The sequence below is a fragment of the Ilyonectria robusta genome, assembly GCF_021365365.1.
Source record: "Ilyonectria robusta strain PMI_751 chromosome Unknown BGZ61scaffold_1, whole genome shotgun sequence".
In the NCBI taxonomy this organism is placed as follows: Eukaryota; Fungi; Ascomycota; class Sordariomycetes; order Hypocreales; family Nectriaceae; genus Ilyonectria; species Ilyonectria robusta.
In genome coordinates this window covers 4,722,098-4,745,466 of record NW_025764435.1, presented here as the reverse complement: position 1 = coordinate 4,745,466, position 23,369 = coordinate 4,722,098, and the positions used below count along the sequence as shown (strand labels likewise).

The 23,369-nt window shown below is 52.0% G+C and overlaps 11 protein-coding genes across 11 annotated transcripts; 2 read left to right on the top strand and 9 right to left on the bottom strand.

Moving 5' to 3' along the window:
* Positions 1 to 483: 483 nt before the first annotated feature.
* BGZ61DRAFT_30389 (putative short-chain dehydrogenase) lies at positions 484 to 1,878 on the bottom strand. The gene is made up of 3 exons (XM_046238715.1): positions 1,077 to 1,878; positions 788 to 1,010; positions 484 to 709 (listed from the first exon to the last, which is right to left on the bottom strand). The coding sequence occupies exons 1-3, from the start codon at positions 1,587 to 1,589 to the stop codon at positions 519 to 521; spliced, it is 927 nt and encodes a 308-aa protein (XP_046113097.1). The 5' UTR covers positions 1,590 to 1,878; the 3' UTR covers positions 484 to 518.
* Positions 1,879 to 2,047: 169 nt separating this feature from the next.
* On the top strand, positions 2,048 to 3,443 carry BGZ61DRAFT_439908 (uncharacterized protein). The gene has a single exon (XM_046244413.1). The coding sequence runs from the start codon at positions 2,074 to 2,076 to the stop codon at positions 3,316 to 3,318; it is 1,245 nt and encodes a 414-aa protein (XP_046113096.1). The 5' UTR covers positions 2,048 to 2,073; the 3' UTR covers positions 3,319 to 3,443.
* Positions 3,444 to 3,754: 311 nt separating this feature from the next.
* BGZ61DRAFT_439906 (uncharacterized protein) lies at positions 3,755 to 4,825 on the bottom strand. The gene has a single exon (XM_046244412.1). It carries the CDS (start codon positions 4,731 to 4,733, stop codon positions 4,020 to 4,022), a length of 714 nt encoding a protein of 237 aa, XP_046113095.1. The 5' UTR covers positions 4,734 to 4,825; the 3' UTR covers positions 3,755 to 4,019.
* A 2,312-nt stretch (positions 4,826 to 7,137) lies between these two features.
* On the bottom strand, positions 7,138 to 7,984 carry BGZ61DRAFT_502206 (uncharacterized protein). Its single transcript, XM_046251720.1, has 2 exons — positions 7,316 to 7,984; positions 7,138 to 7,278 (listed from the first exon to the last, which is right to left on the bottom strand). Exons 1-2 carry the CDS (start codon positions 7,614 to 7,616, stop codon positions 7,178 to 7,180), a joined length of 402 nt encoding a protein of 133 aa, XP_046113094.1. The 5' UTR covers positions 7,617 to 7,984; the 3' UTR covers positions 7,138 to 7,177.
* Positions 7,985 to 9,461: 1,477 nt separating this feature from the next.
* BGZ61DRAFT_409178 (major facilitator superfamily domain-containing protein) lies at positions 9,462 to 11,004 on the bottom strand (the record flags this gene model as incomplete). Its single annotated transcript, XM_046243210.1, has 2 exons — positions 9,462 to 10,825; positions 10,893 to 11,004. The coding sequence occupies 2 exons, from the start codon at positions 11,002 to 11,004 to the stop codon at positions 9,462 to 9,464; spliced, it is 1,476 nt and encodes a 491-aa protein (XP_046113093.1).
* Positions 11,005 to 11,942: 938 nt separating this feature from the next.
* On the top strand, positions 11,943 to 13,817 carry BGZ61DRAFT_526288 (fungal-specific transcription factor domain-containing protein; the record flags this gene model as incomplete). Its single annotated transcript, XM_046252928.1, has 2 exons — positions 11,943 to 12,797; positions 12,852 to 13,817. The coding sequence occupies 2 exons, from the start codon at positions 11,943 to 11,945 to the stop codon at positions 13,815 to 13,817; spliced, it is 1,821 nt and encodes a 606-aa protein (XP_046113092.1).
* Positions 13,818 to 14,746: 929 nt separating this feature from the next.
* On the bottom strand, positions 14,747 to 15,858 carry BGZ61DRAFT_439901 (class II aldolase/adducin N-terminal). Its single transcript, XM_046244411.1, has one exon. The coding sequence runs from the start codon at positions 15,708 to 15,710 to the stop codon at positions 14,808 to 14,810; it is 903 nt and encodes a 300-aa protein (XP_046113091.1). The 5' UTR covers positions 15,711 to 15,858; the 3' UTR covers positions 14,747 to 14,807.
* A 341-nt stretch (positions 15,859 to 16,199) lies between these two features.
* Positions 16,200 to 17,246, bottom strand: BGZ61DRAFT_471637 (D-isomer specific 2-hydroxyacid dehydrogenase; the record flags this gene model as incomplete). The annotated part of the gene is made up of 1 exon (XM_046248247.1): positions 16,200 to 17,246. One exon carries the CDS (start codon positions 17,244 to 17,246, stop codon positions 16,200 to 16,202), a length of 1,047 nt encoding a protein of 348 aa, XP_046113090.1.
* A 254-nt stretch (positions 17,247 to 17,500) lies between these two features.
* BGZ61DRAFT_409171 (uncharacterized protein) lies at positions 17,501 to 19,586 on the bottom strand (the record flags this gene model as incomplete). The annotated part of the gene is made up of 2 exons (XM_046243209.1): positions 17,501 to 19,440; positions 19,489 to 19,586. 2 exons carry the CDS (start codon positions 19,584 to 19,586, stop codon positions 17,691 to 17,693), a joined length of 1,848 nt encoding a protein of 615 aa, XP_046113089.1. The 3' UTR covers positions 17,501 to 17,690.
* A 418-nt stretch (positions 19,587 to 20,004) lies between these two features.
* On the bottom strand, positions 20,005 to 21,623 carry BGZ61DRAFT_526284 (putative Xaa-Pro aminopeptidase; the record flags this gene model as incomplete). The annotated part of the gene is made up of 5 exons (XM_046252927.1): positions 20,005 to 20,104; positions 20,158 to 20,264; positions 20,330 to 20,701; positions 20,761 to 21,400; positions 21,451 to 21,623. 5 exons carry the CDS (start codon positions 21,621 to 21,623, stop codon positions 20,005 to 20,007), a joined length of 1,392 nt encoding a protein of 463 aa, XP_046113088.1.
* A 678-nt stretch (positions 21,624 to 22,301) lies between these two features.
* BGZ61DRAFT_439898 (uncharacterized protein) lies at positions 22,302 to 23,359 on the bottom strand. Its single transcript, XM_046244410.1, has one exon. The coding sequence runs from the start codon at positions 22,989 to 22,991 to the stop codon at positions 22,341 to 22,343; it is 651 nt and encodes a 216-aa protein (XP_046113087.1). The 5' UTR covers positions 22,992 to 23,359; the 3' UTR covers positions 22,302 to 22,340.
* Between the last annotated feature and the right edge of the window lie 10 nt (positions 23,360 to 23,369).

Genomic DNA, 23,369 nt, shown 5'->3' with positions numbered 1-23,369 from the left:
AAGCATCCGATCAAATGACCTTTATCCCCAAAGACCGGAAAGCCCCGACTCATTAAGAAAGCCCTTATATAATAGCCTAATAAACTTATCGTACTTATAGTCGTCGGGCTTGGAGCTATTATTGCTGTATATAATATACAGAAAGTCCTGCAGCTCGATCTAACCCCCCGGTTTCAGGGCCTTGTATACTTGCTCCAAGAGGCGCAGTATATCTTTTATAGTCAGAGCCATGTGGCGCAGGTAGATGCAGTCGAGCGAGTTTGGAGGGTCTACCTATTCCGTCTTGGCGTCGTCGACGATAAACTTGACGTTAGGAGGCACCCATAACGGTTAGATCGGGCTGAGGTCGATGCCGGTAATTTCCGCAGAGGGGTACTCGTCGCCCACTGCATTAAGAAGCACCAATATTAGTTATAAAATTCAATATCTTGTATAAACTTGGGGGCTCGCATCAAGTGTAGTCTCACTGTCGATAGCCCAGATGCCCGTGCCAGTTTCCTCAAATCTATCAGCAATATCTAGTTTCTCTTTTCCCACTCCTGAATACCCACAACCCCAACCCTCAAGAAGTATTCATCTTGGTCAATACGCTCTCGCAGCTCCCCCTCCTGTAGCTCATTGACATCCCACCCTGCCCACACAAAGCGGCCGTGTAAGAATCTGGCTTCTGGGGACGCCGCCCAGAGGGCGAATTGCCCAGGCAAGTTCTCTGCTCGTAGAGTCAGTCTTAGTTATGTGGGAAAGGTATTGCGGCGTGGTAGAAAACGGAAGTTTAGTAACTACCCACCATCGTCCCAGGGGAAGTCGTCTTTCTTCCACCCTCCGCTCTGGGTGCCCTCGGTAAAGATGCCGCCGGGATGGAAGCTCACCACCTGCAGCTCCAATGAGCTGACGTCCTTGGCGATCATCTGAACCAGCAGTGTTCCCGCATTCTTAGTTAGAGTATAGTTAGGTAACTTTCCCGCAATGTTAAAGTCGTGGATTGCCTGGGTTGACACATTTACGAGGGCCTTGTCTGCAGTCAGCGTGTTTGTCAAGGGCAGCGGCCGTGTGGTGAAGTGAAGGCGGAAACTCACCTTTGCTCGGGTCTTACCCCCAGGTTGCTTACAGAGTCTCTCTGCGAAGTCCATGTGCGACCGCACGTTCATATTGAAGTCGTCTAAAACGGTGTCTCGCCCCAGTACAAGGAGAGGCTCGGCCGGCGAAACCTTGGCGGCATTTAGCACAAGCACATCGATGAAGACTCTATCCTTCTCAAAGCTGATCCAAAGCTCCTCGACAGCAGCCAGATTGGTCACGTCACAGACACGCCCTGTCAAGTGAACGCCGGGATACTCCGACTCAAGCCGCGCTATGGCCGATTGGACCAATTCCCTGCGACGGCCGAGGATGATAATGCGCTCCGCTCCGGCCTGAGCATAGGCTTTGGCAATGGCGAATCCTATCCCCGTCGACCCACCGGTGATAAGGGCCGTCCTGCCAGCCTGGGAGAGCTCTGGGCGAAGCGGTGAGATGGCGGGATACGGGGCATGATGGATGGTCTTGGTGAATGCGAAGCCAGGAAAGACAGAAGAGGTAGCGAGTGCCATGATGAAGGTTTTAATGCGATGGTTAACGAGGATGATTGTATGTCTGGGTGCTCTGACTTGTGTCGTGGTATGATGCAGTTGCTTCTAGACTCTCAACCACAAATTTACCCAACGCCCAACGCCCTTATATTTAAAGACTTGAGGACAGCCGAGAGCTGTCTCTGGCGTCTGCCATACTGATCATGTGAAGTCAATGAGCTGGTCACTGGAGGTTCGACCTGGCGGTATGCTTAGAAACGCCGCAATTCTCCGCTACATGGCGCTTTTAAACCCGCTAGTCTTCCGCAACACCCAGTAAGGGCCCAACTCTGGAGCCTTGTCGCGGCCGCAAATTACCCGCGCCCCCCATTTATGCCCGCAAAATAGAGCGTCAATGAGCTGACAAATCCCCCTTCGGGGCTGGTGACCAGGGAACATTGGTTAAATTGCGCCCGCAAATTACCCGCTCTTCCACCATCATTCATTGTTTTTTTTTGGCCTCACTATGGCCCGGATCTCGAAGCAAAGGGCATGCATCGCCTGTACCAACGCAAAGCGCCGCTGCGACAGGACGCTTCCTGGTTGTATGAGATGCTTGGATAAGGACATGGATTGCATGTATCCCCCAATCAACAGGAGGCACGGCCGCCAAGAACAACGACAAACCCGGGGTGGGCTCTCGTGGCCAACAACGTCCGCGGCTGCAACCGCATCCTCGCTCCCTGCAGCAACAGCAGCAGCCGCCCCGTCTTCGCGCACGACGTCAACCCGGCTCATCTCCTCTCCGGGATCCCCGGGCCTAGCTGCAGGAAGTTGGTTCCTAACGCCCGCCACTTGGTCGATAACTCCCCACGATAGGCCACTGAACTCTTTCCCTGTCTCCGTCTTCACCAACTTCATTCGTGGCCTACAGGACTGGCTCGCCCGCTTCCTACGGTACGGCCATAACCCATTCGTTCACCGTGGTCTTTACGCCGAAGCACCTTTCCCCCGGTGCATACAAGACGCCTACGCCTCAATCGCCATCGCGCGGACTATTACTCCGCAGAATGAGAACCATATTTACGACATTCTGTCTACCTATGTTTCTGACCTGGTTGACTCTCAGTCTCAGCCTGCTTTGGACTTTTTCTTCTCAGCGCCCCTGCTCTCGACAAGAGAACACCTTGCCCGTACGCAAGCACTCCTCATCTACCTGATTCTAACCCTCTTCTCCCCTTCCATCCCTGGCCGAGCCAAGGCAGAGGCTTTGATCCCAACACTCCACCTCTGGTCGCAACAGCTTTGGGACTCGGCCCTTTTAGATGCAAATATATCATCCCTACCCCCCTCATCTTCCTCTCACCCGTCGACAGACGTGGCTGCCAACGCCGAGACAGGCATGATGGCGAGGATATACCGCGCCTTCGCACTCTCCGAGTCGACCCGCCGTACATGGTTGCTAGTAAAATATATGATTGGTACCTATCAGGTCCTCAAGGATGGATCAACAAGCTGCGAAGGCGGCATCTTCTTTACCGCTCGTGCGGAACTTTGGGACGCTCCCTCAGCCGCGCGCTGGGGATCCATACTCAAGTCTACGGACCCGTTATTTATACATAGCTTGCACGCCGACGCCGTTATTCATAACCGCGTGCCAGCCGTGGAGGTGGACGAGTTTGTACGGCACTTACTGACAGCTCAGTTGGGGGTAGAAAAGGTAGAGAGTTGGGGTATAGAGACAGGAAATATGATTTCAGTTTTGTTTTAAATAGTTATACAGCCTGTGTGTTAGAGCACTCTCAGCGATATAATATAGGTAATACTTGCTCCTCCTTAGGCAATATATGTTTTCCCTCAAAGAACATTCAGAAAAATCACTTAATAATAACTCTCCTGTTGCTATATCGCGTGGCTTTCAGTGTGGTGCCTCCTGTTTGCGAAGGTTGCGTGCGGTGTTACCCCGACTGGCTTCTTTGGCGGATCACGGCATATTGTAAAGAAGCGAGGGAAGCGAGGGAACGGCAAGAACGTAACCACTCACTTCAGGGAAAAGTTCAAGCTCTTTCAAAAGATCTTCCGAAATTTAATAGAGATTGTAGTCGAGCACCAAGTTATATGCCCCGTATGTTGGGTTGGCTAAGAAGTGGTAAAAAAAACCACTTGTGGGCGTTGCGTTCACGTTCATGGCTGAAGAAAAGATACTGTGGGATTTAAGTATAGGTTTAAGCTAAGTTTCGTCTATCTCCTCCAAGGAAGGTTACTATTTTGTTAAAGAAATATGCATTTCCTAACCTGTTATATTCCTAATAACCAATTGCGATCGCCGCGTTCTGGAGGTTTGTTGTTTGTCCCTGGGACCATAGCCGAACTGCTGTGCGTACTCTTGAACCTGGGCTCATGGCAAGTCCGTGGATTCACTACCATGGTGCTCAGTATTTCGCAGTCGGGTGTTTGTGCCACAGAAGTTACTCACTCCAGGACAACTCCCTTCTGTCGCTGGTTGACGTCGAGGATGAGGTAGTAAGTAGTTACAGCTGTCCAAATAAAAAATCCGGTGCCCGGGAGCCATCCAGCGAACCAACCGTCGAGAGCGAAAGGTCCGGATTCGATAAAGGGGGTTGGGCCGGCAACAGCAAAGCCGATACCGGCAGCAATGGCGACCCAGCAGGACCAGGCAGGGAAGACCTTACGGGGGGAACGGTCGAGCAGGCCGACGACACCGTGAGCTACGGCCTGTAGCGTCGAAATCACGAATGTTCCCTTGAAGAGGAGATAGGCGTAGTCATGGAAGGCGCGGATGATTTGAGCGTCGGCGTCAGGGCGCATAGCAGGCATCATCCAGGTGACGGGGGTGAAGATAAGGGCCCAGGCGGTGAGCACACCTCCCAGGATGGAGATGAGGGTGAAGACTGCACCCTCGCCCTCTATACGGCGGAGGGTGACGGCCAGCTGAGCCGTGAAGGGGAGCCAGGTCCCACCGACCACGGCGGAGAAGACCATGCCATACATGATCCCATCACGGTGGGACAGGTAGTAGTCCTTCATATCTTCCGGCGACATACTGTACGGAACCGGAGGGTGCATCTTTCCGATGATGAGCCAGAAGATGGGGTAGAACACAATAAAGACCACGCCGCTCCATGCAGCAGCGGCCTCAAGTTTGAGCTTAGACCGGTGATCCATAATTGGAGATTATAACGACTGGAAAGTAGAGCGTTTCCGGACGGGGAGGGAGAAAAATGCTGGCAGAAGAGTAGTGTTTGGGCTGATGCACCTATGAAAAGATTGGAAGTATGGAACAAAGTTAAGTTCAGGCAAATGAGAGAGCTTATATACTATGACAAAGAGCCAGGGGGTTCGGGCAAGCAGTTGCCTGATACTACGTAGATGACTGATAGTAGCCGAGGCATCCGTCCAACTGACACAGCTAGAAAGCCTCGGAAGTTGTCTTGGTCTAGTTTCGAACAATAGCATGATGGCCCCGGCTAATAGGGTTCAGAGTGGGGGCCGAGCGTTTCAAGCACTCCAGCAAAAGGATAACGTCCTTAGAAGTAGTAGTTAACATACCCCCTTCGTCCACAGATCTTTAATTGAGGGAATAGCCTACAGAGAGAAGTAGGGACCTAAGAATAGCAAAGTCCCTTAAATCGTAGCCCAGTTAACTACAAAATGGCCATCATTTATCGTTCTTTGGCACTCGAACTCAGAGGCTTCAGTATTCATAGAGGGGCAAGTTAGCGGAAATTACAGGTCACGGCTGGGCGCATAACTGCCACTGGCTGCCCCTCTTCACCATAGGCATTGAGGGGTTGACAAAGCCTGTTTTGGTCAAAGAAGATCTCGGCTTTAATCCCTTTCAAGTGGCAGACCATACTTCTCTCTGGGCTAGCGCCAATCTGAGTTGAGATTCATGCAACAGAGGGGGTGGGTGGCCGGCTCCGAAATCCTGGCGCTGGGCTTGGCTGAGGTGACTTGCCCGAGGGTACTGTGTTACACTGCCTAGTTATGTGTCAAATATATTCTTTCCCCATCCGGCACAACTCGGTCTCTTCCAAGGTTCAGTTACAGGGGTTATCATCCCATACCTAGCAACGCCTCAATAGGAAACTCTGAAGTCATTTCATCAATACCAACCACTATCACAGCCACTAGTCACGATGCCTCCCCAGGGTGGCGTCCATGACGACATCGTCGATGATATTCGCCAATGCTGCAAGCCGGAGGAAAAGAATCCCCAGTTTCTTGCAAATATGGAGACATTACAGTTTCGTTCGAATCCAGGCGGAGGTGGAACGAATCTAGCGGAAACTCTGTTTAAATCGCGCTCCCGTGTCACCCGGTCATCACATATGTCATCACAGCCACGAAGCGGGCTTCAGTTTCCGCTGCGGAGTCCGGGATGGCCCCGAATTCACCTGGTCGGGGGGACGCGCTAGGTCGCGCCGTCCTAGTGGCCCTGGAAGGTGGGTTCCGTTGTGGTTTTTCATGTCGCCTATGGTTAGATGTGTTAGATTGGACCATGCACCTGGCATCAGACCGGGTGGGTCATGTGACCAGTTGCCTAGTATTTTGCCACAAGGCTTAGGAATCAGCTTCTAGCTGATTCTATACAAGAGAAAGGGTATATAAAGCTTGTCCTGAAACCTCAAGATATAGTAGCACGGAGAATACACAATTTTTCACCCTAATATTTAATCAATCTATAGTGTGAATTTTTATTTATACTGTATTTTAGCTTCTTTTTATAAAGCTTTTTATAGAATTTTTAAGCTGCTTTTTAAGCTTAAAGCTTAGCTAGTATTAAAGTCTGTAACTATATAAATATATATATAACTTCTTTACTAGCGAAGCTTTAAGCTTAAAAAGCAGCTATAAAATTCTATATAAAATCCTATTAATATATACTAAAATACAGTATTAATAGCACTATTTATACTGTATGACTAATAGTAGCCAATCGGCTTAATATTGGTCCCTGCTTTAATATCAAGGAGAACCCGTAACTGTCTAAAGAGAGCCTAATCTATTGTGATTAAAGTGAATCAATCTATTATAACCTTCTCCACGGCAATGCATCCGGGCGGGGAATGCCCCTGCCAGCCAGTTGGAGAAGAATAAATGACGAGGTTTGGGGTATTTATTCCCCCGCCCCCCTTTCAATGAAACCACAGCACTACTAGAGCCAAGGTTCAGTGACCTTAGACATATTCCAGGAACCAATCGGGCTAGTTGGAGCTGAGCATGTTCAGCCAGTCTAAAATCTGGGGATGATACTGTGTGGGGTCAAAATGTAGCCAAGAGACCCTGCAATGTCTCGCACTTGGCGCAAGACGTGGACTTCAGTATTCCAAAGAATTGATTTGCGTACTTGGGGTGAACCCATGGAGCCTCGATAATCCTTTGTATTGAGTTGTCTCAGCTTCTCCAACTGACCAGACATCGCCTTGAGGCACACCACCATTCTAACCGATATGCGGGCGCCTGTTCTATACGAGAACAAGTGCAACCCAGTACATCCGCGACGCAACGAGGGCAATTGATCGGCGGGCCTCTGGATAGAGAGTAACGATATATCTCAAACGTCCGGGTCCATCTCATCGGTGCGTCTACTAACGACCACACTCTGGTCACGGCAGGAGGGGCCATACCATCCGAAGCCGACGGCAGACTCGTATAAAGCTGGTCGGATCGATCCCATGGCGGCACGCGACCTCTCGCACCTTATGATCTTTGCTCGGGTTGACGACTTCGCGTATTGAAGACACAAGAAGCGGCTACTCGGTAGAACTGCCACCTCGACGTGTATTTTGAAAGCAGGTATGCATATACGACGAGATGCGGAAGGATAAAATCGGGGAGTCTTCGGAGAGCATGACTATCATATTGCACTCGGCTGATAATATAGAATACGTCGGCCGTCTCATTGAGCTTTTGGAAAGGGGTCGTTGCCAGGCGTCGTTCGCAGATTTCCTCTCGCAACCTGTCTTTATACCACGACTGTGGGTGTCGAGGTAGACGTAAGAAGCCGTGCCATCGAAGCAAGGCTCTCTGTACCGCCGAATGCATGTTGCCCGGACCCGCCAGTCCTAGTAGAATGGAGTTTGATCGCCTCCGCAGAGATGGAAATAGAACACTGTACACATGCAAATCGATCACCCCGGCTACCCTGTTTTGGCCTCAGGCTGCAGTGTAGTATGATCCTTGGCTTACCCGGCCCCCATCAACCACCCAACTAAGCCATCCCCACAATCATCGTTCCTTCTGGCCGAATTTCCATACTCAGTGAAGAAGACGTCGACCAAACGTATTGAAGTCGATCCTAGCGGTGACACTTTAGTCATTCTTCCGAAAATGCATGCATCCCATGGTTACTCAGCCACTGCCCAGATCGGCAGTCCTGATAGCGTTTCAGCTGGGCAACCCGCAAGCGGGTTGCGTCTCCTGTTAGGGATTAGGTTCTAAAATGAGAACGTTTATGTCAAGGAACACCTGTTAAACGTCATGCTTTTTGTCACGTGTGCCGGTTCTTCATTGCTCAGAGAGCCACCGCCCCGCACAAGATGTCTGGAGTCAAACAGCGACTCCACATTGTCTCCAGATCCTTGCTATTTTCGTCTTTGCCGATAATCCGGGCCATAACAAGACTTTTACGGATCTGAGTAGTTAGAGGAAGAGGCGAGTCTTGTAAGTGCGGCAAAAACCAGGATTGGTCGATCGCGACATCCTGTCTCTGTTAAGTCACTGCGGAAACTTTCGGGGTGAATGGACCCCTTTTATTAACAGCCATACCCCGGCTGACCTGGATGCTCTCATGAACCATGGGGCATGAACCCACAGTATTAAGTTCTGTCGTCGACATCGTTTAGCAGCAGGAAGGGACGGAAAACAACACCCAACTCATTAACTTACCCTAGGGGAAATGCACAGAGAGTCGTCGCACAGGCGTCTTGGCCGGTCAGCCCGAAGCTGCACCAGATTACGCGTATGAGGTCGGATCAATCTGAGGCTCATGTCTCCTGATAGGGAAGCATCTCATGAGATAGAATATCGGGTCGGTCGTAGGAAAGTTCGCTGGCAAGGCATCAATGGGGCCTGCGGCAGCCCGATATCTGAGGGAGGTTGAAGACGGAGGTTGGACAGGGAACGTAGTAACGGCAAGAAGGCTTAAATAAATCTCTCAAAAATAAAGGCAATCAATTAATAGACTCCCTAGCAGCCTCGAGCCCTTCCGGCCTCTCTGACTTCTAGGAAGAATCTCTGATGAAAGGAAAAGCGATGATTTTCCCCAGTGACGGCCCTGACCTCCCCTTTTAACCCCATCCGGGTCACCCTAGAGACATCCCCGCTAGCGACCAGCTAGCCCAAGTGTCCCTAACCGCCTGTCACATTGCCCAAAAGGGGGAAAAGAAGGTATAGCCGTAGGGAAAGGTGCAATATATGCTTCAATTGCTTAGGTTGCGAAGGAAGCTCTAGAGGCTTCCCTCACTAACCTTTGTGGTACAGTATTTATTATACAGTGTTTGAGGTGGTGGCACTGTGCCACCATCTCACGTGACCCGATTCCATCCTGTCCTTCACAAGGGAGGTATAGGGTGGTTGAATTCGGTGGAGGAGTTGAGTGTCATCATGCAGCACAATCAACAGATACTCTTCACGAAATGAGCCCATCCACTCGGAGTGCACACCCATTTCCTCAACCCTAAATGTAGCCAATGCCTTAGGAGACGAGAAGGTGGAATCACGGATGCTCTGTGAATGAAGTTTAGTGTCAATTTTATGTCCCTTATTGAAGAATTCATTCCATCCTAAGGCGCTTCATATAAGATAGAGGAACCTGACGAGCCAAGTTGTACAGACTTTGCGAAAGACTAGCTAGTTCACTCCAGTCTGCCTTGATCCCATTTCTTCCTCTTAGGTGAAGAAGCGAAATTTAGGAGATTTCTCTCCATCAGGCAGCTCAGACGTATCGACATCCTGAGCCCGAAGATTAACACCCTGCGCTTTGTTCCTCCGACGGTTCTCGAGCTTCATCCAGCCGCCAAGGATCAGGATGGAAGTCATCGCAATAACATTGCAACAGCAAGTCAAAATCAGAGTAGGAATATACTTGGGCGCATATTCTGTCCGGAAAGTAGCGGCGGACATGATTCCGGCAAAATTTCCCAGTCCCACTAGGAGACCAGTTGTTGCAGCACGGCTATTCTCGTTCAAGTTGTTGTTATTGTGCCAAGACTGCACGAGACAAGAGGGGATATATGCGCCGGATGCCATGAGGAAACAAGCAAAGTAGGCGACTTCCTTGTGCTTCAGCACATCAATGGTAATGAGCAGAATCATTCCAATAAGCGAAGTAGCGAGAGCACCAAAAACGTGGAAAGTACGCTCATGGAAGTGATCGGAGGACTTGGCGACAATAAGAAGCACGACAAATCCAACGGCGTTGGGTGCGACTGTCCAGAGGTTGGTTTTGATGACGCTGTAGCCGAGACGCTGCACAATCTGGGGCAGAAAGTTCGAGGTGGTGGCAAATGCGACGGGATAGGTGAAGTTGATAACGCACCACATCCCAAACTTCCAGTCCTTCCACGTGGAGAAGCAGTCTTTCCAACTGAACTGGCTGTCGATCTTGTTCGAACCATCACGAAGAGTTCGGGCCCTAGCTGCGGCCTTCTCCCTATCGGTAAGGAACCATGCGGAGGCAGGGGAAGCAGGCAGCCACCAGAAGGATATGACTCCGACAATGATTGTCAAAATGCCCTCGATCAGCATCAGCCATTGCCAGCCCTGAAGACGTGTACCCTTGATCTGAAAGACACCGTAAGAGATACTGCCACTGAAAGCAGCTGCGAGCAGCGCACTACCGAAGAAGATGGCGACTCGAAATCCTAACTCGGAACGCTTATAAAAGAGGGTGAAGTAGAAGACGACACCAGCGAAAAATCCGGCTTCACAGGCACCAAGTATCAGGCGCAGAACGAGAATACCAGCGAAGTTCTTGGAGGCAATCTGAATAGTGGCAATACCGCCCCATGTAACCATCAAGGAGGGAAGCACCCACTTGGCGGAGAATTTCTTGGTGAGCAGGTTGAGAGGTAGGTCCAGGGTGCCGAAGGGAATATAGAACAGCAGGATAAGCAGACTGTATTCGTTGCCCGTGAAATTGAGATCCGCCTCTAATCCGTCGGTTTTCGCATTGCCCAAGTTGGACCTGTCGACAGCATTGAAGAAATACATCAATGAGAGAAACGGCAAAAGATACATGTCCAACTTTTTGACTGCGCATAATAGTTAGTTCCGCGAACAAGGTGACAAGATAGCTGGGCTACTAGGGAGATGGCTTACCATATGAGCGTTCGCCCTCCGGGTCTATGATGACACTGGTGCCAGCTTCGGCGGTGTTGTCGATGGACGATTCAACATCGTTGGAGGAATCGATCTTGGGATTAGCATCCATCTTCTCCGTAGAGGATTTCAAGACGCTGGCCATTGCGAATGGAAGAGCCGTTGAAGCAACAAGAGACTGAAATTCCAGTGTGAGACTCGTGGTGATCAACAGAATGGTCTCGAAATGACAGAGCAGCCTAGGCGTCCCATTGACACGTTATATATGCCGATTGCCCATGATACATCATGTTGATCTCACTCCACATTATCATGCACCCCATGTCGTGTCTGTACTGGGAACTAGATTTCCGGGGAAGATGTGCAACTATCGCATTGGTTCGGATGCCATATCTGAAGCCGGTTGGAAGGTTTTAGCGAGCACAAACGTCTGACTCGCTTCTCAATATGATTGGATAAAGAGCATGGCAATCTCAACGGAAATCCGCAATCTGAGCGGAAATGCGCGAGGCCTAACCGTAAATAGCCATTTCTTTGATGTGGACCCGCGTGTTATCCTTGTCGTGATCCTACGTCCCCCTCAGTGATCATGTATTTGCCATTACTAATTTCACCAAGCCGTCTATGATATTCAGCAAGTCATCCCGATATCAGCCATCCCTATCTGTAGACCAAAGTTTCCCAGCCTCAGAATACGCGCGATGCCAAAGGCCGCGGCAGGGTCGTGGCGGACGCGAGTTCGCTCTTTCGGGGGTTGCTTGACCTGTAGAACACGCAAGGTCAAGTGCGACGAGACCCATCCGCTCTGTGGCCAGTGTTTGCGTTCTGGTCTCGTCTGCGGCGGCTATGAGGCGAAGATACGCTTTGTTCACTACACGCCTGATGGATCCGCCGCAGCAGACGGCAAACAGAACGATGGCGGCCACAGTCGTCGTATACTCTTCACTGGTATGGAATTTGTGCTCTATTTGCCTCAGCTTGTTACAGCATGGCGAATGCATGTAAAATGAACTCTGCTAATAATCTGCCAAAGAGGTGGAGCGAGCAGCCATGTCCAGCCAGATACAGCACCTGGTCGATTGGGGTGAAATAGACCAGGTGCTGAACAACCTGGACTCGGATTATGAGCGCCAGTCATGCGAGCTGCCTCTACGAGGTCCATTTTCAGTATTTCAGTCCAAAGGCGCAGTAGCCTCTGAATCGCCTGATCAGCCTCTCCCATCACCATTGGCTCTATGGGACCCGATCTCTCCAGATGTGCACCATGTCCCCATTCCGCAAATCACCGATCTACCCAGCCCTTGCCCCTGGGAGGCACCTGGGTTGGATGTCTCCGACCTCCCATCCTTGGACGACTTGCAGATGCTCCCAGTCGTCGACAACGATGAGGACCCTGCGCTGAACCTGTCGTCCTTCGACATGATCCTTGAATCCTCACCAGTTAATGATGCTCTAGCAATACCTTCTCCTCTTGCTTCCCATATGAGCAGTGGCCTCGACCAACGCCTCGGTCCATCGATATCTACCCATGCAAATTTCCTCCTTCAACACTACAAGGCTCAGACTGGAACACTATTCTCTCCCCTCCGCGTTCGCAAGTCGCCGTGGAGCATACTGCATTTCCCACGCGCTCTCTCTGCCCTATCGGAGCTGAACATCTTCAACAAGACAAAACATGCTCCAATGTCGCTTTTATACTCTGTGCTCGCAGTCAGCGCTTTTAACTGGGACAACATCTGCCGAGAGCAAAAGAACAGCACGACTTACTGGCGGAATGTTGGAGAAGGATTCTGGCGTGGAGCGAAGAAGGAACTCGAATGGACCTGCGAAACCGAGTTGGCTGGAGAGAAGAGTTCAAAGTACAAGGATATTCTTATGGCTATCTTAACAATGGTTACCATTACTGTAAGTTTCCCCCACTTCCACCATAATATAACAAGCTAACGATGCGTGTCTCAGGTTGTCACTGGCCAACAGGAGGAGGCTCGATCATTCTTACTCAACGCCGAGCTATTCATCAGTCTTCGGGGCGCTCCGAAAGTAAACAAGTCCAAAAAGGTGAAGTTGCTTCACGCTATCTATTTATTTCTTCGGGTCATCGAAGAGAGCACATACATGTACCCCTCAGAAAAACACCCCCTCATGAGCCCATCTCGATCCCAAGACAAGATGATGTTTCCATCATTAAGGACACACAGCCTTTGTCTGGGGAGAGATCTCGACGAGTCTTGCGGTATGGACTTCGAATTTGGGCTCTTTGGGGAATTGGGGACCGACTGCGACTCATCAAACACTGCATTTTTCAAGGAAATCTACGGCGTCCCGCAGGAGTTGCTCTCCTTTATCTCGCGTTCGACATATCTCGCAAACGAGATCGCAAAGCTTCGGAATAGGGACCCTGGGTTTTCCATGACTGCCAGGCTTGAAAATTGGTGCAGCGAACTCGAAAACGAGCTCTGTTCCTGGAACAATCAAAAGGGCAGTCTCAACGGCGAGGTAGACCCGGCGACGGTGCTCACTAGCCGTGCCATCATGCACCACCTAATAGCTGCCTTCCATTGCGCCGTCATCATATTCTTCTACCGGCGAGTACGGCAATTAAATCCCCTTCTGCTCCAGCCCTACGTCGAGAAGACCATTACCAACCTCGAGCGGTTCGAGCAAGAGCAGCGAAACTTTTCACAGGTCAACTGTGGTATTGTGTGGCCTGGATTCATTGCTGGTGCTGAGGCACTAGACCCTGATCTACAGGCTCGCTTCGATCGACGCTTGCGAGGTTGCGCGAAGTTCAGCGGGATGTGGAACTTTGACCTTGCGGCCGACTTTCTGCAGGATCTGTGGAGACTTCGTCGAGAGAAATCAGATGTCAATATCACCTGGATGGATATGGTCAGAGACCGACAACTGGCACTGGTTCTGACTTGATGCAGAGTGTCATCAGGATGGCACTACCATTCACTTTATAACCCACCATCTCTACCTCTTACAAGCGGCATTTGCTTGCTCCACGGACCATGAATAAAACAAATCATGTACTCCTGTTGCAGCCCTCACAATGTATTTCGGATCAGGATGTTGGTTATCGTGTTACCCTTGTCATTGCCCTCCTCGTCGCTCTCATTATTGCCAGTCCCAATCCTTGTCCGCATTTTGTCATTGCTAGGAATATCTCTCCTAATAACACCTCGATAATGCGTAAATGCGAGAGTCGACGTTTGCCAATTGCATCATGCCCTTTGTAATTGTCCCATAATGTTAAGGTCACCCACGGTTGAGCATTATCAACATGGAGTAGTTTGGGAAGATTTGCTGGACCACGGTCCTAGAAGGTGGGAGCTACTCCTGTATTATTTGGGGACCCTTGTAGTATTGACTGCGGCTGACAACGTCTATATTATGGGTTTGTGTCTTCCAACCAGTGGTAAGTTCGTCATGTGCATGTCCACAAGAGAATGCTAAGTAAACTTTGAGAGCTGGGCCTCAAAGACCAGATTTATTAGCGCAGCAAGCATAGCCCCAAGCTCCTTTCGTTCCGTGGTTTCGCTCTTAATATCCTCGTCGTCAAAGCTGGTGCCAACCAAGATCTGGGTAGAATCGGCCTTCTTCTTGTGGGTGTCTGCTGTCTAGCTTGCCTTTTTCGCTGTATCTATCGCTCTTGGGTAATACCTCGAAACGCAAGTCCGCATGCGCCTGTGTGAGCGATCGTGGGTCGGCGAACATTCTTTAACCAGGTCTTCCTTTCAATGCATAAATCTGAATGCTAAGAAGTAATCACAATGGCAATGCGTTATAGTGGAAAGACGAATAGAGCGTTCAAACTATGCATGCGTTGAAAAACCTTGGGTGTCCAGTTTCAGGTGTATGCATTGCTATGTACTTGATATCCAAAATTTACAACTTAACCCTCTTAAAATCTCATTTACGAAAGTCTCCATTACTCAGAGCATCCTCGACCTCGAATTCCGGCTGGAATTCGCAGTACAAGCTGTCTGGGCTCGACGTCATCTCAAACGTGTACGCAGCCACGGCATCGTCGACGATCCGTTTCGGAATTCCATTGGCAGCAGCGGCTTCCACCATCAGCTGGATCTGACAGCTCTTCTCCATCAACGTAAACAGGTACGCTGCCTCGTCAACTGTTTGGCCCACTGTCAGGAGACCGTGGTTTGTCAGTGTCATCACTTTGCCTTCTGCTCCCAGAGAAGCAGCGAGCCTGATTCCCTCGTCTTCATCGAAGACTACACCTCCGAAATCTTCATATACAGCTTGTGCCTTTCCGTAGAATATGCAAGCGTCTTGGCTAATCATCTCAAGCGGCCTACCGAACGTAGACCAAGCCTTTCCATATATAGAATGCGTGTGACAGGCAGCATTTACATCGGGCCTAGCCTTGTGCAGAGCGCTGTGGATGAGGAATCCCGCCGCGTTTGAGGGCCGGCTCATGTTGCCTCCCACAGCCTGGCCACTGTAGTCGACGAGGACCATGTCAGAAGCGCGCATCAGAGGCCACGGGCGGCCGAGCGGGTTTGTCCAGAAAGTGTGGATGTTCTCAGGGTCGCGGATGGAGATGTGGCCGGACATGCCCTCGTTGAATCCCTTGCGAGCAAAGATTCGAAACGCCGCGGCCATGTGCTCCAGGATGTGTGTGCGCTCCTCGTGGAAGGAGGGGAACTTTGGGATGCCGGCGAGTGGCACGCCTTGCGAGATAGCCTCGAGGGCTGTCTTGTCTGCCTTGGCATGCGGCACCCAGTGTTTCTTTGTCGCAACCTGATCGGTAGTGGTCGAAGACGACATATCAGTGCTAGAGTGTGGCGCCATGTCTGCTGGTGAAGCCGACTTGTGAACTCAAATCCCTGTAGAGGCTGTTGAAATGATACCCTATGAGGGGAGTGATAGTAATTTGCACTGATTAAGGATGGATTGGAAGTGGTGAGAGATAAGAAATCTCTCCCTCGGTAGATTCACCCAATATTTATCCTGTGTGAGCAGTCCGCGTACCCATTCGTTACCAATCCTCAACGCCAGGTCTTGGTCCCGATGCTGATCCCGGCCTTGCGGGTGGCTTTCACTCAAATGGCAAGCTAAGCCGAATTGATCTCGGGTTTACATTCCTCGACTATTATTTTGCCCCCATACAGAGTGGGGAGTGGAGATGGCTGAGAAATAATTGGGTACACACGGTGGATTCATAGATAACTACTTCCATCCCGAGTCTTGGGTGCTCTGGATTGACCCATTTCCCCTCAAGTTATATCACAGTCATTAGTGTAGTCGCAGAAAGCGATTCTAAGTAGTCTATTTCGTACATCATCTAAAAATCTCCCCTTTATGTACCATAACGGTTGGCTTCGACGACGGATCTAGTAGCGTGTCCAACACAAACCCCTCGATCCCAAGCTTCAGCAACCGGTCCAGGTTCTCAACCGTCTTTTGAGAAAACCACGCCAGATGGCTGCTTATCGTCAGGTTGGGCACCGGCTCTTCCCCATTTGCGATATCTGGCATCAGGGGCGTAGTTCCAACACCGCCGGGCTCCGTCTCGAGCACATCGGTCGCAGCACCAAAGATTTGCCCCTTCTTTAGAGCGGTGGCTAGTGCTTGCTCGCACACTACTCCTCCTCGCGATAAATTTAGAAGCAACGCCTCTCGCTTCATGGCGTTGAATTCTAACTCGGAAATCAGACCTAGTGTTTCAGGCTCCTTTGGGCAACAGACCACAATCGTCGTCGCAAGTCTAATCACGTCTTCGAATGACACCCTCCCGTCTCTTGCTTTGCTTTCGCCTTTCCGCTCTCCAATCAAGACCCGGCCGAAGCCGACGCTCTTCGCCAGACTCTCGATATTGCGGCCGAGCGCTCCGTATCCAATAATACCCAACGTCTCTTGCTGACAACTAAGAGGAGGCCCTTGCTTCCACAGCGGCACGAGAGAGCCGTCTTGAACCCATTGTCTGTCCGGCCCCGTGATCGCATTGTGCACTTGGACGACTTTCTTCCGCGCCGAGAAATACAGAGCGAGGAAGTGCTCGCCGACCGCCTCGACATTGCTTTGAGGACAGTTTACCACGGTGATGCCCCTCTTCGCAAACGCCGCCCGGTCTAGCCATTCACACCCCGTCGCGGTGATGGCCATGCACTGCAAGAGCGGTGCCTGGCCGAGATGTTCGGCAGTTATCGCAATCACACCCACAACCAAAATGGTGGCGTCCTTGATGCGCGCTGCAACTTCGTGCGGCTGTGTGTGGGCGTGTCGACGGGACGTGTGAGGGAAACTGAAGGTTGGAAAAGGTGCATTGGCAGCCTCCAGAAAAACAACGTGATGCTTCGTTTCAGTCGGAGTCTCAAATTGAGACATGATGAGGACAGAATCGGCGATTCGCAGAGACTGGTAAGCCCATGAACAATCGTTTCAGTCGCAAGTGCAACCGTTTTATACCTGCGTCAACCGTATTGACCTTTTCTACCCCGTTATCGATCGCACCTCGATAAAAATCCACATCCAGCTAGTGGTTGCGGTAGTCTCGTCACGTAGCTGTAAGTGATGCCTCTTTAGGAAGCTTTTCCCGAATCTTAGCGTCAGGATCTGTCAGATAGCAGTATACACAAATAGCTGGGTTTAACTATCTGAAGGGTCGGACATCTATCATGGTCTATTATTAAATACTAATTATACAAACTTTTTACTATTAATCCAAGACCACACTCCATCTCGCTTTCAGTGGTCAGCAATTATGTCAAGTTGCTCATCCTCACATTCAGTCAAATTCTGGCAGCTGGACAAACACTCCAAGATGCCTCGTCACCGAGGAATCCAAAGACCGCCGGTCCCATAAGCTTGATCCCTCGCCAGGCCCGATTCAGACCTGACACCGGCCCAGTGAACCGGAAGCCTATCTACCTGGTTCTGGACCTTGCCCGTCACGTCACCCAGCCGGTCCGAGAAGCTCCTCTCGCTCTTCATGATCTGCACGCTCGCAACTGCCTCCTGCGGCTCCCAGTTCTCACGGCCCAAGCTGGCCAGCGTCGTCATCACATCCTGGCCATGCTCCTCGATGACAAGCTCGTCCGAAAGATCTGGCGTATAAGGGTGTAGGTATCCCATCAGGATGACCTTCAGCCTCGCGTCGAAGAACGCTACGTCTTCAAAGTCATTGATGATGTGCACGGCGACCCCGTTCTTCTTCACAACTCCAGGAATCGCGTTTCTCAGAGGCGCAATCGTCACGAGCGCCTCGTACCAGTCGCCGGCAATTTCCTCCAGGCCCGGCTTCGGTTGGATACACGCCCATGCCACAAAGACTCCAGACATGCGCATCTTGATATCATCCGGCACCTCGCTCAAATTGGCCGTCGGTATGCCGAGATTTCTGACCGAGATTCCTGTTCCACGAACGACCTTTCCTGAAAACTTGAACGGGAACGGTGCCTCGGGGCCAGTCTCGGGACCGACGACGGAGAGCGGCCCATCGAACATTGCACCATCAATGATGGGGTCGTACCGGCCTGCCTTGCCATTCTGCCAACTCTCGTTGACTTTCTCGCCGATTCCAGAATTTTTGTATGCCGTGCGGGCAACTTTCCTGATGGTCTCCTTCGGGACGAATCTCTTTGCGCCGCTTTGAACCACGGCTCCCGCAACGCCAGTGTATTTCTTCACAACCTGCTGCCCAATGGTAGTGGCGACCTTGACGCCGAATTCCAAGGGCAGGGTGCTAATGCTCGAACCGCGGACGGCGCTGACATCTGTCGAAGTGCTCGCGATTCGGAACACGGGGCTTCCGCAGAGGGCCTTTTTGCCTTCGTCGCCATCACTGAGGACGAGGCGGAAGTATCCGTCCGTAGCTGCAGCGGGGATACGCACAATGTGAGTCTCTCTGATAACGTGCTTCCTCGCCTTCCCTGAAACCTTCTTGAAGAATCGCTTCAGATCCCTCTGGATTCCACGTTCGTCGTTCTCCGGGATGTGCTCTGGCGCAGCCTTGGTGGCCGGGGTGACGTTAATCCAGCCTCCCGTGGTACCCATGAGGGCTTTGATAGACATGCCCACATTGCCCGAGAAGCCCTTCTGCTGCAGCCATATTGTCCTAGTGGGAGGCAGTGGGGCATCGGAGAGAATAGTGATGGGCACGGAGGTCGCTGGGCCGCGGTACCAGACCAAGGCATGCGAGTGGCGGATGATGGTGAAGTGCTTGTTCGACTCGGCAGGGTGGCTGATGAGTCCTCCCGCAAAGTACTGAGCCTCGCCGAGAGCAGCCTTCCATTTCGACTGATCCTTGGGCTTCTGGTCCTGGTCCAAGGTGGCCGACAAGGCCGACGAGCTCTTGACACGCCTGATCTCGGCGGCCGGCTGGGGACTCAGGGATCCGGATCCCTGGCGGGGCAGCGGGTCGACGACAAAGTCGACCTGCAGGTTGCCGGCGCTGTCGACGAAGCCGGAGCGCTCGCGGGGGTGCGCGCCGGAGAGATTGGTCGCTGAGCGCGCGGGCCGGAGCGGCCGGACCGGGTGTGGATGCTGCGGCGGCGGAGGCGGGAGCGGAGCCAGGGACGCGCTGCTCGAGGCGTAGTCGTTGCCGGTCGTTCCGTTGTACGCCATGTACGGGTTGTACGGGCTGTAGGGCGGCGGTGGCGGCGGCACCGAGACCGACGGCGATGGCGGCAGCTGGTACCTCTCGGCCCAGTCTGGTTGTTTCTCCATTTCACGGGGTTGCAGATATTACAGGTTTGCGGCCATTTTGCCAGTAGATGGGTGCGTCGCTGTTGAGGGAGGCTGTCAAGGGGAATGAAGTGAGGCCTCTATCGGCTGGGAAATTGCACCGTGTTGTCGCCCAGGCACACAGTACGAAATACGAACAATGACCTCGATACGACGTATTCATTTCGCCACCTGTCGTCTAAAGAAGCTTGATTTGGTTAATTCTCGACTATTTCTTGGCCATTGCTTGGCTAGTGGTGCCATTGCTTTTCATTCGCCGACACCGGCATCATCATTCATCTAATCATGTCTTCGCGCCAGCCATCACATGTTGTGCCAGGGCCATCATGCCAAGGCCGTCATAGATGCCACAGCGCCTGTCTACGTCGCCAGACTCAAGAATTACCATGTTGCTGTTTCTTTAGTTGCCTGAGATCATGGCCTCGAGCTCTGCTGCCTCCTTCGGCACAGTCGTCAAGTTCTCGCTGCCAGTCGCAGTGATGAGAATGTTATCCTCAATGCTGAAAAACGTTAGAGGCGTCGTGTCTTGCTTGGCGCTGGTGGTGCCACTTACCGAACTCCACCGACATCCCAGTACTTGTCCAATACCGCAGAGTCGATAAACTTGTTGTGCTTGGGGTCTTCTAGATAAGGGGCAATAATGAAGTTGCAAAAGTAAATCTAGGCTTGTCAGTTGACCCATACATCGACGCCACGGACAGTGCGCATCATTCAGGTTAACTCACGCCGGGCTCAACGGTAATGACACTTCCGCTTGGCAGCTTGCCACGGACTCGGAGATAGCGGAAGATGGTGTCCTCGTCGCTGTAGTTGGCATTGCCGCCGGTATCGTGGGTATCCATACCGAGATAGTGTCCGAGGCCGTGGGGAAAGAAGGCGACGCTGGTGCGGGCCTTGAGGATTTCATCCTTGTCTCCCTTGAGAATGCCAATGGACAACAGACCGTCGATGGCAATCTTGTGGGCAAGCAGATGCACATCGTCCCACAGAACGCCCTCCTTCAGTATGTCGGTGCAATCCTTTTGCATTTTGAGGACAATGTCGTAGATTTCTCGAGATTCCTTGGTGAACTTGCCCGACAACGGGAAGGTTCTGGTCTGCAGGGTGTTAGATTGATGCTTAACCAGACAGACGGGACAGATGTGGGCCCACTCACAATATCCGAAGCGTAGTTGTTCCACTCGGCACCGGCATCGAGCAAGAGGTTCAGCTTTCCGTCGAGAGGCTCGTCGTTCTTGACGTAGTGTAGAGTTGCGGCGGCCCGGCCACTGGCGAAGATGGGGCTGTATGCCATCTCCTTGCCTCCGTTGGCAACGCATCGTTCCAAAAAGATGGCCTCCAGTTCTCTCTCGTTCTTGGCCTTGGCGGTGTTTTCCACGACGGCCCTGTGGGCGATGTCTGATACCTCGTTGGCCTTGCGGATGAGGGCAACCTCAAACTCATCCTTGACAACACGCGAAACCTCAATGGCGGTCTTCAGGACGTCGAAGTCCTTGGCTTCGAATTCGAGGAATGTGACACTATCCGAGACCTGGTTTGCAATAGCGAAGACGGTGGACTTGGGGTTGGCACCTCCGAGGCTGGTCAGTGTGGCGTTGATCTCGGTGGTGAGTCGGACCTCGTCGACTTCGTACCTCTCGAGGGCTTCGTCGATACTGACAGGGAGACCTGACCAGATGACACTATCGGGGTCGATGGGGGGGATAAAGAGGATCGACTTGGAGGATTCGATGTCGTAGGCGAAGTGGCAGTCGGCGAGGTTGCAACCGGTGAGATAGTAGAAGTATCGGCGCTGGCTGTTGAAGTGTCAGCACGCATTCACGGGACCGCGCAGATTCAGACGCACCGGAAGTGCTCTTCTCCATCATTGTCCTCGAGGAGCTTGGTCATGCGGCCCTCGAGATAGAGCACGCCGGTAGCATCGGGCTTCTTCTCGCGGATAAGCTCGACGACGCGCTTGGCGTGCGACTTGGCGGGGTATTTGCCCTTGAGGACGGCCTCGTAGTCTTCGGCGACCATGGTAGAGGCTTTCGAAGGAGGAGACGGGGAAGATGGAGTGGTGAGGCGTCTGTATTGTCGCGATCGATCGGAGGGGCCAGGCGAGGCGAGGCGACGGGAGAGGTGAGCGAGGAAGAGCTGTCGGACGGGAGAGAAGTGTCGAGAAGCTGATCGAGTCACTATCGCAGACCGAGATGCACGCAAAGTCGAGGTTGATCCCGTTGAGCAGAGACGGGAATAACAAAGCGGACGGCGGGTTGCAAGACGCAACCCCGCCATGGAAGCCGCCGCCGCCGAGCGCTTGATAACACACGCGGAAGCAGCCATGAGAGACGCAAAACGCACTGCGGGGCAGCTGCAACGAAAGAGGAAGCTCCCTGAGCTCGCTGACCCTCATGACATTCGGGGCCGTCTAGCGGTTCCAGGTCTAGCGGTTTCCCTCGTAAACTACAGCGCCCGCGAACCTTTGTTTCCGGCGCTGCAGGGGTTGTGCCATGTCCCCGCAGCGGCTGCCAGCGGCTTCCGTAGGCCTTTTGCTGGCGGCGAGATGTCAACTCCACTGCTAACATGCATCCACTGCAAAATCTGGTGTTTTCAGGTTGATTGATATTGGCCTTTTATGGAAACCATTCGATTCATGTGAAATAGAAGCTCGAACAATTAGAAACTAGTCAGCCCATAACCCTCGTTCCCAACACTCCCAACTCTCCCCCCACTCCGTCCATCCCCAAAATCCCCTCATCCGTGGTTCAGCTTGCCCTCGTTCCTGTGCATCTGAACACACCCTTTCCCATTCATCCACTCATACACGACCCCCGGCGTCGCAAACGTAATCGCATTCTCCGAGCACTGCTTGTTGGCGACGTCGCCTCCCCAGCGCTTGTGAGGCTTGTTCTTGTGGTGAATCTCCCAGAACGCCGTCCGCCCCTGCAGTCCAGAGCGGACGTCGGTCGACTGGAGGTCGCAGCGCTTCCACTTGATCTTCCAATCGTCCAGAACATGGCCCTTTTTGTCTCGGCAGTTCACGCGAAGAGCCGACTCCAGCTTCCTGCACCAGTTTGGGAGGTCTGCCTCGTAAGGGGCCACGAACACCTTGTAGGCGAAAAACTTCTTCCCCTTCCGCCCTTGTTCCTGGAACTGGCACCGGATGTCGGCTCGGGTGGCCTTCTCTCCTTTGTGGGTGAGGATGTCCTTGTTGATGGTTGTCAGATTGAGGACGACCTGCTCGAAATCGTTCGTGCGGCTTTGGTTGAGATCGAGTTGTGTCGTGTCGAGATCCATAGGTAGAGGCTTGTTCTGTTCTTTGCCCATCCCCACCTGGGCCAGGCCGAGGAGGCACGGGATCAAGAAAGCGATGAAAGGAAGTCGAATCATCGTGAAAAATCGCATGTATGTGCTCTGATTCCGTGTTGTTTCTGCCTGAATGAAAAATCACAGCAAGAAAACACTCGTGGGTAAGGGCAAGCTGGGCTCAAGCTTTGCATCGTGCATCGATATATCTTATCCCAAGGCCTCCCGCACCCTGAGCGCTCACTTACATCGCAATGCCTTTAGATTTTCTCGAGGATGCTAGAGTAAACCTTCAAGACACCGCCTATGTGACTTGCAATCTAATGATGGACAACACGGTAGGTAAGTGCGGTTTACAGCGGTATTGATAACGATAGTATTACATCTCGGTACATCCTCTTACATCTCTTGTATATAAGAACAGAATTTCGTAGGCGGCTCAAGTCCGCATCATGATTAAAAGAACGCTACAATCCA

Coding starts and splice junctions, on each gene's coding strand:
- BGZ61DRAFT_30389 (XM_046238715.1), bottom strand. CDS start 1,589: ATGGCACTCGCTACCTCTTCTGTCTTTCCTGGCTTCGCATTCACCAAG. Junction 1,011..1,076: donor GGGGTAAGACCCGAGCAAAG/GTGAGTTTCCGC, acceptor ACTGCAGACAAG/GCCCTCGTAAATGTGTCAAC. Junction 710..787: donor CGACTTCCCCTGGGACGATG/GTGGGTAGTTAC, acceptor CTCTACGAGCAG/AGAACTTGCCTGGGCAATTC.
- BGZ61DRAFT_439908 (XM_046244413.1), top strand. CDS start 2,074: ATGGCCCGGATCTCGAAGCAAAGGGCATGCATCGCCTGTACCAACGCA.
- BGZ61DRAFT_439906 (XM_046244412.1), bottom strand. CDS start 4,733: ATGGATCACCGGTCTAAGCTCAAACTTGAGGCCGCTGCTGCATGGAGC.
- BGZ61DRAFT_502206 (XM_046251720.1), bottom strand. CDS start 7,616: ATGCATTCGGCGGTACAGAGAGCCTTGCTTCGATGGCACGGCTTCTTA. Junction 7,279..7,315: donor CTACCGAGTAGCCGCTTCTT/GTGTCTTCAATA, acceptor ACCCGAGCAAAG/ATCATAAGGTGCGAGAGGTC.
- BGZ61DRAFT_439901 (XM_046244411.1), bottom strand. CDS start 15,710: ATGGCGCCACACTCTAGCACTGATATGTCGTCTTCGACCACTACCGAT.
- BGZ61DRAFT_439898 (XM_046244410.1), bottom strand. CDS start 22,991: ATGCGATTTTTCACGATGATTCGACTTCCTTTCATCGCTTTCTTGATC.